The sequence below is a fragment of the Mya arenaria genome, chromosome 6 (genome assembly GCF_026914265.1).
Source record: "Mya arenaria isolate MELC-2E11 chromosome 6, ASM2691426v1".
Lineage (NCBI taxonomy): Eukaryota > Metazoa > Mollusca > Bivalvia > Myida > Myidae > Mya > Mya arenaria.
In genome coordinates this window covers 15,289,717-15,302,374 of record NC_069127.1, presented here as the reverse complement: position 1 = coordinate 15,302,374, position 12,658 = coordinate 15,289,717, and the positions used below count along the sequence as shown (strand labels likewise).

Sequence of the window (12,658 nt, the reverse complement as noted above, 5' to 3'; positions counted from 1 at the left end):
ATTTATAGCACATTTGATCTTGTTGAATAATGTTTTAATTAAATAAGAGCATTACAGTGAAGTGTATTGTGTGATTGTGTGTGTGTCTGTGTGAGAAATTAGGCAGTATTTACACATTCCCTCCCAACAACTTCCGTAGTCAGGACAATCTGTATCCTTCAACAAACAGGAGTGTTATCAGGTACACTTTAATATCAAAACATACAAAAAGGTTGCATCAAAGAAATTTAAATAAGCATGCATCCAAACGAATGAATATTGGATCGATAGTTAATCCTGGTTTAATTCTCATGTTGAAGGTACAATTTTGAACAGATTCAGAATTTTTTAACATTTAGACCATCAACATCTTTACAATTTACCATCCATGTCCTAAATAGATGCACCACATTTAAAACCTGTGTGTATCTAACAAACTGTAGTCTCATTATCAACATTGTTGGTGTTTTGTGTTTTGGTACATTTGTTTATAGGCTCATATACAGAGAAAAAAACTGGTAAAAATAATTCATTTTGAGTATTGTGTCACCTTATGCATTATATTCAGGGCATCTAATCATTAACCACCTTAGATTTCGCTTAATTCTAAGGTAAGATTCAAAGTGTTTTGATTGGACTGTAAAATTAACTGGCCAATAGAATGAATGGAACCATTGAGGCATGTCTAGGGACAGCCCGCTCGTCTCTGGAATCAATAGAAAATCGTCTGAAATACCCATGAACATATATAGGGGCATCTCTATCTTTCAATGCATATACAGAATCATTAAGACCTTACATATATATATACCGGTACATGATACTTCTGAGAAATGGTCGCCTATGTCCATCACCAGCATTGCATGGTAGATGACATTGTGGCCTAAGTTCTTGCAATGTTCATACAATATTATATCAGAAACTGTCTATATTCTGAAGTCAGAATAACACTTAATAAAGAACGAGCAGTTTCACTTAAAAAATTTTGGTTCAGCAAAAAAATTTAATGTATGAACAGAAGTGATGAAATCTAAGAAGATAAGGTACGTTTTCTTATAAATATAAACATTGATTTCGAAACATACATTTTGTTTATGCATGCATGGACAAACCCTTTTTTGCTGAATAATCAACCTTTGTTTATGCACGCATGACACCAAAATTCAAGATAAGGCCAGGGATCACTTGAGTTTAGCTTCTTGATAACTCTTGCTTCATTATTAATTTACAAGAAAAACATAGCATTTATTCCCCTGCGATTTGTAAACTTCCCTTTACTTAGAGTGGAAATCAAATTGAGTGCAGTTTCCTTAAATAATGAATACACAGGCAAACACGATTTCAGACAAATACGACTCCTTAATGATTAAATTATTGGGATTTATTGCTATTTTATAAAACGCCGAACATTCTCTTTACAATGGTGAACACATAAGAAAAATAGTGTTCAGTGTGGTTCACAGGTACTGTTTGATCTGATCAAAACAAACCAATCAATAATTATATTACATGATTTGAAGAAACTGAAAACTAATTCAATAAAATGAATACAGAAATTAGATGCTTTAAGTTTTATCCATTTTAAATTCTAATGAAAAGTAAATTCATTTGTGAAAAAAATTGAGTTATGGTTTTAATTAATTTGCATGATTATTACCATTTATCAGAGTTTCAATTCACTTCTATTATTATATTGTGCTTAAACAACATTTCAAAATCAAGAGAGACAATTTTGTAATAGGGTTATTAGCCTAAGGGCTCTTATAAAGGCATAGGTCTCTCCAAACCATCGATGCTGATCATTAGCTTGATTAGACCCCTCTCAGCCTTTAATTGTAATCCCTTCCCCACCAAGTCCGACCCAACTCCCCCAAACATCCCTACCACCCCCCGGGGCTATGTCCCTGTCTCACCTCAGTCTCATCCATATGCAGCCACTGTTTAGGATTGTCCTCTCCTGCCAGGAATGCTATTAGGTCGAGGGCCGTCAAGCGTGTCTGTCGCCGTGATGACACAAACACCAGCACAGGCTTTGCAGGAGAGTGTGTCTTAATGGCTAATACAGAAAGGGTGCAAACAATTGATGTTATTTGAAAAAATTCAAACAAGTTATTTTCTACAATTTGTAGAACATATCTCCCTTACGAAATAGCTAATATTAACAAAATCTGCATATGCCACTCATACCATATAGCTTTTGGTGATCACTCAATTTTTTAAAGTGACACTCTTATTCAAAAGCAATACATTCACATGTAAAACAAACATAAATTTTGAGTGATAGACCCTCAACTACTTACTGAATAATGCATTTATGGAAAATATTAATAACCATTAACAATATTATTAACATGTATTTAATAGCTGAACACGCAAAAACATTAAATGATTGGTGAATGCTAAAAGATTTACTACGATCTATGATGTCTCATTAGGTAGCAATACCATGTTTTCTGCACATTTCTTTTAAATTAATCTCGGTATCCTTCATAAGCATCATTGTTTTCAACATTTGTTCATCCTTTTTGGTATATTAAAACACTTGTATTAAGTGTGTTAAATCTTATTTGGGAGTACATTGTATTAGATGAAATGCATGACAATACTGGTTTCACAGTGTGTGTGGTTACCTTGGAATGTTGGCTTATTCATGGTTGCCATGCGAGGGCAGTAATGTTGGCCAGGGAATCCTGCAATGTGCACCTCCAGCGGCACGGGGCGCACAGACGGACGGAAGTTGTACAAACCAACCTACAAATACAAGTAGGTTCGCTAGACTGGATAAACATTGTAACTAATACTATTCTAGCATGATGTATATGTTAATGCATCAAAATAAGGGTATTACTCTTCTATGCAAAGAAAAATAACATGTAAATAAAAGTTGATGTCAAACTGTGACCTCTGGTTTGCGCAATATATTTATATTTCACTGTGCTATTAAAAATATTTCTTTGCTTGCTATCATGTTAGAATCAATATTTATACATCACAGTTTCAAATGCAGTCATTTTTTCAAAATCTATTAAACTACATAAACAACATAATTTCTTTTCTTGCTAATGCACAAAGACAATAACAAACTGAAATTTCAATTCTGAAAGTCATTTTGCTTGAGAATGAAGGATTCAAGCTTATGACAGAGTCAACAGATTAAGATACCTCTTGAAATCGTTCAAAGCCATTTATATCAATTTCCAGGAACTTCTTACTGTTTTTAATGGAAATGTCCAGCCAAAACAACCTTAACAAATGTATGATAACTCCCAATGTTGATTTTAAGATTAATCCTGAATTTTATCATCCCTGAAATAAAGTATAAATATGACAGATAAGGCAAAACAAGAGTGCCGCAGGGCGATCGCCAAGGCTCGTCTGTTGTTTGTTTCAGTCAAGGACAAGGGTCCAGGGATGCCAACAGGATTTCTTTAAAAAAGCGGAAAAATTGTGGGGGGAGATGGGGCTGCACACCCCCCCTGCGGGTCAAGGGCAGGGCAAGGAAGCTCCTGGATTTTCATAGTTTAAAATGGTTTAGAATTAATTTGCTGACAAGTTTGCATCAAGATCAAGCACTAATGCTACTGAATTTTACTGTTGTTGTCTGACACGGACTTCACATTTTTCATTAAATGCTACATTAGTTTTTTTTCATGAACTTATAATAGCATGTTTATGCTAGTACATACACCTGTATCCTCTTTAGGTTCAGATTCCCTAAAATATATGCGTTGTTTCAAATAATTCTGATTTAGCACTATATTACATGCCTGTTAATATATTCAAAATATGAGTCATTTTGTTTCATAATTGCTTTGATATGTTATTGCCTCTCCATTTATTCATTTATGTATGTGACAAGAATTTAATCAAATTGATAACACTGGCATTTCAATACACTGGCATTTTAATATTTATGAAAATATACGGTCATAAAATTGCAGTGTAAGAAATCAATTCTTTATATGAATGCATTTCACCCATTTGCCTTTGTGAAATTTATCATATGATATTACCTCATTTATCCATGTTTGTATTGGAATGAGTGAAATAAAGGAAACTTGACTTGAATTGACTTGACATTAAACATTTGAGGGTTTTGTCGGCTTTGCATGTTCTTCTCATGCAATGAATCTGTGACTTCCATAATTATTTTCTTTGTTACAGAGTTTGCAGGATGCTTGGCCTGGAATGTCAATTTTATTTTTGACATTTTGGACACACTCTTTTATCATCAACGCGTTTTCTGGATTAATGGTTGCCATTTTTACATCCTGAGTTTAAATTTTCATTGGACAGCCAACATTTTGTTTTCCACCGCAAAGTTGTTATAAGAACGATTGGTTTGTTTAGAAACGCTCTCATGGTTAATACAGACTTGTCATCATCAAATTCCAGGACTTTTCCAGGACTTAAAATATTTTTTTCCAGGAGTGTATACCGTGTTCGATATAAAGGTGCTAGTGTTGGTTACTTACCCTGCCTAACATTGTTTAAGAGCTGCAAGCTTACTATCACTTGTAAAATGAAGTGATCTTTGATGAAACATTGTTATTTTGATCCCTCGCCATGTTATTTACATGCTTATCTCCCTTCGCATGCGATTTCAGTGCAGCTTCTCCCATATTTGATATGTCAAACAGTTTATCGCAAACAATACAAAGCGCTTTTGTCTTGTCGGCCTTAAATGGACGAAGCCATCGTCTTTAGTTTTCATTCGCCTCCCATTCACTTCTAAACACACATTTTCCTCGCAAAGACATTTTTATCGGATTATCGGAAGTAAACAACCGGAAACATGCTATTCTGCGCGCGGCACTATAAAGGCAGTGTTAAAAAACAGGTTTAAGTCCGGGAAATCACGGCACTTTTTACGGCGTCTATTTCGTCGCTGAAATTTGACTTCCGATGGTCAGCAATGTAAATATTCATGATTATTTTGAATAGACAGTGTTTGTCCGACCAATTTCAAGGAGAATTATAAATTTTCATGGGAAATTTTTATCATTCCAGGACATTTCAAGGGTATTTCTGACAATGTCATTTTCAAGGAGTTTTCCATGACTGATGCCGAATTCAAGGAGTTTTCCAGGACTTTTCCTAACCTGTGCGGACCTTGGCTCTCGTCCATTGGCTATCAGTAACAGCGACGATAACTGAACATATCCGAAACCATGGCACAGTATACAAATTTACTGTATGTCACATTCCATCGGACTACACGATCGATCTTAGGAAATAGACAACCCCCCCCCCCCCATACAAATTTTCTCCTCAGATTTACATTGATTTCAAAAATGGCCCTGGCGGCCAGGAAATCCATGGATTTCCGCGGAAAATTCACATCCCTGGGGTCATAACTCAACAATTATTACAGCAGAATTTGTTCTTAATGCCTCTGGTAACATGTGAACCAAATCTATTTGGCCGACGACTACAAGGCTCTGACAATGCCTCAATATTTTTTTAAAAACCCCAGATGAACTAAAAACGTTCACTCAAAAGGAGTTATCCTAACCTGAGCAATGCCCAGCCAGTCAGCAAGGTCTCGTGCGTTGGCGAGGGCAGTAGAGAGGCCGACCACCCGCACCTTCCGCTCAGTGTGGGACGAGATGAAGTTGGTACGGGACACGATCACCTCCAGCACAGGCCCACGGTCGTTTCCTGCATTGGGGACAAGAGGGTACAGTCAAATATACAAAATGGTTCGGCATAATATTTTACACATAATCCAAACATAATAGCAGACTTCTTTATTAAACAAATGGTATTTTTTAAAAGTTGTTCTTATGAAATATTACCAAATGAAGCTTTTCAATAAAGAGGGAAAAGTTTTTTTTAAGCAGAGATGATAGGCATTCGTCAGCTAGAAATTATCAGAGAAGCTGATCATGCATGTCACCTAGGAGATGTATCTCATCTATGACGATAAGGGAGACAGCCTTCACATAGCTGCGCGTCTGCCAGGATCGCGACACACCGTCCCACTTCTCCGGGGTCGTCACTATTAGGTCAGCCCTGGCGATGGCCCGCATGTCTGGCGTGACATCACCCGTCAATTCCACCACCCTATGTGGACAATAATTGTACTTTATTATTGACTGAATCTGTTTACAATGATTGGAACTCTTTTGGCATGATGTTAAGATCTTGTGATGTGATGTGAACCTGCATTCACTGGAGGAAAAGCATCTATCCAACCTCACCCTTTGTAACCAACCAAACTCACATGAGCCAAGAATTGAACCCAGGACACCTTAGTGAGAACTGAAAGCCTGAATCCCTGTACTAACTGGACAACCAATCAATTGCAGTGAGATAGTTTTTAAACGGAATGTGTGTGTGGGGGGGGTCTAACTTGAGGGGGGCTTGTTCTGTGGCTAATGTAGGCTGGCGAATGTAGGGGTGGGGGGCTTATGTGGGGGTTGGCTAATGTTGAGGGGGAGGGGGGGAGACCAATGTAAAGAATGGCGGTAAGGTGGGGGGGGGTGCTAAAATAGGTGGGATGATGAAAGGGGGGAGGTGGTAACGGATTGGGCTAACGTAATAGGGCTCATACCACATATCTGAATATCTTAGGTAAGGTTTTATTTTTGTTACAGCCGTTTTAAATGTCACTTATTTAAACAAATTATTCTTCATGCTTCACCATCGTATGAAGTTTAAACATAAATATACCAAGTTCCAAAACCATATACATACATAACAATTATGCATGTATTTAAGGATTGAAATTAATTTTACAGCACTCATGCAATATTGGATGACAAGGTCGAAATGGAAATCCTATGAAACAAACAAGCGCTTCTTTGATGAACTAACTACTTTTAACGAGAACATGTCATTATATAGTCACAAATATAATTTGGTATAATTGAAGAGTTTGAGACCTTGATTAATATCAAATGATTCTTAACTCATTCATCCTATGTTCAGTATGTTCTTGCACCTTTCAGAAAATGTCAGAAAAAGTTATTGATATTCAATGTTCAGTTTAAAAATGGCATAACGTAAGTTTTCCAAAGGCATCTAAAGAACCAAACAATCACAATGACATTACTTTCTTTTAACTAAGTGAATGATTCCCTTGTACCAGAGACCTCCATTAGCAGACAATAAAAACATCATACTAGAAGCCAGCCTGGGGTTTCCTAGTTTACACACAACCAACAGCAGCATGCAACATGTCACTTTCAGTACGCAGGGGCTGACTTAACTTGCAACTTCAATGAGTGTTTCAACGTGTGCATGCAATCGTAAAATCAACTCTTGCCACAAAATATATGATTCCATACCAAAAATGAAATAAAAGATGACAATAATGATGACTAGAGCTGTCACAGTAATGAATACCCCCCGAATGCCGCGTAGACGCAGGAATTGCAAACTATATTTTTGAAAAGTGGCCATTACTCAGAGGTTAATTGTACACTGCATTTCCACTTATCATGCTTAGCCAAAGTGTGTTGTTTAATTAAATCGATTGAGTAATGGAGAAGTAACAATACTGACAAGAAAAAGTAACAAAGGGTGAGTAAGCTGAAACTAAGTTATGTTCTTGTACACTGCATTTCCACTTATCATGCTTAGCCAAAGTGTGTTGTTTAATTAAATTGATTGAGTAATGGAGAAGTAACAATACTGACAAGAAAAAGTAACAAAGAGTGAGTAAGCTGAAACTGAGTTATTGTTCTTGTACACTGTACGTCCACTCATTGTGCTTTACCGTATTATGAAGTTTTATTAAATTCCATCCATTAGACTTCAAGAAAAATAACAAGCTCATCTGGGGTTTTTAAAAAACTCTGTGATTAGCTGAAATAGAGTTATGGTTCTTGTACACTGCACTTCCAAAGTGTGAAGTTTAATTAAATTCCATCAAAGTGACAAAGGGCAATAACTCTGTAATATGGTAGAATACAGTTTTTGTTCTTGTACACTGCACTTCCTCTCATTGTGCTTTATCATTGTTTGCAGTTTAATAAAATCCATTAGTTTTCAAGTTATGCTCTAAACAAAATATAATGAAGGGCAATAACTCTGTAATAACACAAGAGATGTTTGTCAAACATTATGCCCCCAACCCTCTGAGTGCCATGTTGTCAAGAATGTTTTGACAATGGAATGAAATATGCAAGGACCGAAATGACAGCTGATTTGTCATTGACATTGGATGCCTTTGAGGCAGTTTTAAGATTATGACCATTCAAAGTGTGAGGATAGTAAGTACACTTTTTATCATGTTCAGATGAAGACTGATATTGGCAGATAAACACTCTTAGCAAAAGGAATAAGTAAATATGACATAATTTTAATGACCAATATGATAGGGTCAGGCCCAGCCTTAATGTCAAGTTTGATGGCCATAGGTCCAGGCATTGTTGAGTTATCACTCGGACAAACTTTGTCAACCTTTTCCCCTTAAACGTCACTTTGACCTCAACTTTTGACCAGATGACCTCTTAAATCAATAGGGGACATCTACTGATCAGGCCCAACCTTCATGTCAAGTTAGATGACAATAGGTTGAGGAATTGCCGAGTGATCACTCAGACAAGGTTTGGTCTATCAATGGACCTACCGACCGGCTGACCAACATATACCCACTCTTTTTAGAAGGGGGGCACAAAATAGATTTATGGTTCTTGCAAACAACACTTCCTCTCATTAGGTTGTATCATTGTATGATGGTTTATTGGATTCCATTCAGTAGTATTGAAGTTATGCGAAGGACAAGAAAAAGTAAGAAAGGGCAATTACTCTGTAATTAGTTCAAATTCAATTTGCTTCCTGTACACTGTATTTGCTCTCATTGTGCTTTATCATATAAGCAGTTTGATTAAATTACATCCAGTAGTTTTCAAGTAATGCTCGAGAGAAAAAAAATAACAAAGGACTGCCCTTATCATATTGTGCTTTAAGGTTGTATGAAGTTTAATTAAACTACATCCAGTAATTTAAAAGTTATGTTCTGAACAAGAAAAAATAACGAAGGACATTTATTCTGTTATTAGCTGATTTAGAGTTATGGTTCATTAATAAAATTCAGTTTTGGTTCCTGTACACTGCACTTCCTTTCATCATTTTCTATCATTGTATGAAGTTTTATTTAGTTCAATCCAGTAGTTTCGAAGATATGCTCAGGACAAGAAAAAGTAACAAAGGGCAATAACTCTGTAATTAAAAGAAATAAAGTTATGGTTCCTATACACTGCACTTCCTCTTATTATGTGTTATCATGGTATTAAGTAAAATTAAATATTATCCAGTAGATTTCAACTGACCAATCGACCGACTGACCAACCACAGGGCGACTCCAAAATATCGCCTTTCAAACTTTGTTTGTCGGAGGTATAATAATGTTACTTTACATAACTCAAGCTTAAACAGATTTCAGAAAGATTAAGAACATAACAAAGTTTTCAAAAGTGGGGCTAATGTAGGCAGGCGAATGTAGGTAGGGAGAGGGGTTAATGAGGGGAGGGGGGTTGTTGGAGCTTATGTAAGGGGGCTATTGTAGGTGTGTGAATGTAGGTGGTCGGTGGATTGGGGGCGTAATGAGGGGTAGAGGGGGGGGGGGGGGGGGGGGTAGGGCTAGTGAAGGGGATGGGGCTAATTTAAAGTGGCTAATGTGTGGATTGGCTAATGTAGGGGTCCAATGTAAAGGGGGTAAAGTGGGGGGAGGGGGGGGGGCTAATGGGGTGGGGGTGCTAATGTAGGTGGGCTGTTGTAGGGGAGGAAAAATGTATTGGTATAATGTTGTGGGTATCATGCAAAATATCTGAATATCTTGGGGAAGGTTTCATTATTATTATTATAGCCATTTTGAATGTCACTTGATTATCTAACGATTGTGCAACAACTTATTGTGGGAGAAACCGGAGCAACCGGAGGAAACAGACTTGTATGGTTTAGAAACCTCAAACCAAACTCTTGTGCCCCAAGGTGGGGAATCAAAACATGCCGTATTTTGGTTAGAAGTGAGTGTGCGTACCAACATACTAACTGTTCAAGCAAATGTAAATAATGATCTGTGGCTTGATCATCATGAACCATATAATTCAGCACATTCTCATGACAATCATAATTTGCGTCAAACAAAACTTAGTTAAGTGAAATGGCTCCATGCAAGACAAATTTTTCACCAAACCAGTTTCATTCAAGGCAAGCTAAAACTAATATCTCCTGTATTTTCAATCAAAATTGTGAGCCACAACCCAGGGGTAAAAAAAAAGGTGTAAATGAACTTGTATACATGAACAGTCAAATATCAGGAAGTACACATGCACCTTCTGCAGCCCAAAAACTGACCATCGACCTGATGGCTAATGACGTGGATTGGATCAAAACACCAATGACAAATGTTTACAGGGAAAACACAGTATTTGGAGAATAATTAGAGTGTACTTTAAATTACTGTTCTATCAATATAGATTGTTGACATGGCTCTGAGCTCAATAAAAGTAAATAACTTTGCAAACAATATACAAAGCAGCCTTGCAAAGTCAAATCAACTTTCATTGGAAATTCAATTTGCTGCTTTAAACAATTAATCAACATTTCCATAATATCTAAACGGGCTTTCATAGTTGTATCATTCATCTGCTTCACATTTAGGATTAATCAAAGAAACAAAGTGTAATTAAAATTCTCTTTGATGTGAAGTATTTACAGACATGATATGCAAACAATTACAATTGATTTCAAATTTGCTGTAGAGTATAGGGTTCCTAAATGTAGTAAATATAGAACTCCAATTTATTTCTAACAAAATTATTTTTTAAAGCAATTTTTAATGCTAATGTGTTTCCAATGTTGAACAATGCCATAATTGAAACTCATATATTAAAGTAATAGTATGTATTGACATTATTATTGTGTACTAAATTTTGTTAAATGGTTTAAGAACAATAGCCATCAGGAGCATTTTTGCATGACTGCAGAAACCAAACCAAGCATAATACTTCCTAAAATAGCCGACATACTCATAATAGATGATCATTATGACTAAGTATGAAACTCCAGTTTTATAATTGGCAAAGTTAACAACAGGCCAGATTCAGGAAAGTGTCAGTGTGTTAGAATAGTGACTTGCAGATAAAACAATCAAATACAATAACACTCACTTCTTGCCAAGCTTCTGTTCGATGCGGACTTTCCAATCTTCCATGCGTTCCCTAACCAGGGCTTTAAGCGGGGCAATGTAGACAGCCTGTGTAACAACAAACGCAAAGGGGAATAACATGTATTCAGCAGCAATTGGGACTTGAAGTCTTATTCACCAATGGAAATTAATCATTCTAACACTTTCATTTGTAATGAAAACTATTTTCAAAACACAAAGTATTTTGTTAACTTTGAAATAACACTGTCATGATGTTGTCTGTTTCCTGAAACCAGAACACTTGCTTTAGAGGATATTTTCTAGTAAGAAATTTCATCATGACCTCTTTTCACATAATATAAAATATCAACTCCATCTCCTTACAGCTCAGGGCCCCGTTTTATTACTCTATCTTAGTCAAAAACCTTAAGCTGCCTAAGAGTGCTCTGGTTCAAACGTCAAGTAACGGGCAGTATCAATGCTATAAATGTTCTTACGATATTTTTTATTGAAAGGCAACTTACACTAAAACAGATTACACCTAGAAAGTTGCAATCTTTATTGAACCAGGGCCCTGATTTTTAAGAACATGGTGCTAGTATGATGATAGCACAGTACCTTATCTTTGGGTCGTTCCCTGAACAAGCGGAAGATGGCGAGCTCTGCGGCAATGGTTTTGCCTGAGCCAGTTGGGGCACCGAGAAGGACATTATGGTCAGAGTGGTAGAGTACGTGGAAAAGCTGTGTCTGGATCGGGTTGAAGTGCGTAAATTTGTAAAGTGTCTCCAACATAGGGTTCATCAGTGCTGTCACCGGCAACGGCTGCAGGTCCAGCAGCTCTGGAACACAACACTGGCATTACATGGTTATCAAGTCAAACAAATTTTTTATGCTGTGTCAGAAAAATGTGAGATGCTATAAGTCACAAACATTTAGTACGCTGTGTCCTTTGTATTGTATGTTATGATAAGAATTGACATGATGCTTAATCACCCTGATGTAAATATTTGATTTTATAATGGTTAATCCAGTGAGAAGATCTTCTTGTCACATGATAACCCTTGACAAAGAAATGGACATGGATTCAATTATTTTTTTGTTCAACAAAGAAGGTTATTTATCATTGACCAAAAGTTTTACATCTCGACGAAATATTTGTTCCAAAACCATTGACCATCTATTCTTAAAGTACATTAATAGTTAACCACCATATTGTTAGACTAGTCTATTGACTTTTTGTCCGACTGCAAAAAATGTCATAAAACCATGTGACATAAGTGAAGGCTTGCAAGCAACTGGCATGTAGTGATGTGAGAATGCATACCACTTACGGTCGAAAAATAAAACAAGAGGGCCATGATGGCCCTAAATCGCTCACCTGAGTAAAAGAGTTTAACCTTTGTTATCAATATAGCTTGTTTCTCAAAGAATATTGAACAAGAGCTGTCACAGTATGAGACGAATGCCCCCGAATGTGTCATTGACCTATGAACAAGTACATGAAAAGTTGATCTTGCCTTTACGTGTCAAATTGTTATGGCAAGTTATTATAAATTGCCTCTGAAATACCACCCATAC

The 12,658-nt window shown here is 36.6% G+C and overlaps 1 protein-coding gene across 1 annotated transcript in view; it reads right to left on the bottom strand.

Moving 5' to 3' along the window:
- Positions 1-12,658, bottom strand: part of LOC128237288 (activating signal cointegrator 1 complex subunit 3-like) — a 136,218-nt gene that overhangs the window by 87,223 nt on the left and 36,337 nt on the right. Inside the window, 6 exon segments of the mRNA XM_052952667.1 lie at positions 1,893-2,035; positions 2,610-2,730; positions 5,495-5,640; positions 5,879-6,045; positions 11,103-11,188; positions 11,699-11,919. Of these exon segments, the coding sequence (XP_052808627.1) occupies positions 1,893-2,035; positions 2,610-2,730; positions 5,495-5,640; positions 5,879-6,045; positions 11,103-11,188; positions 11,699-11,919 (884 nt within the window).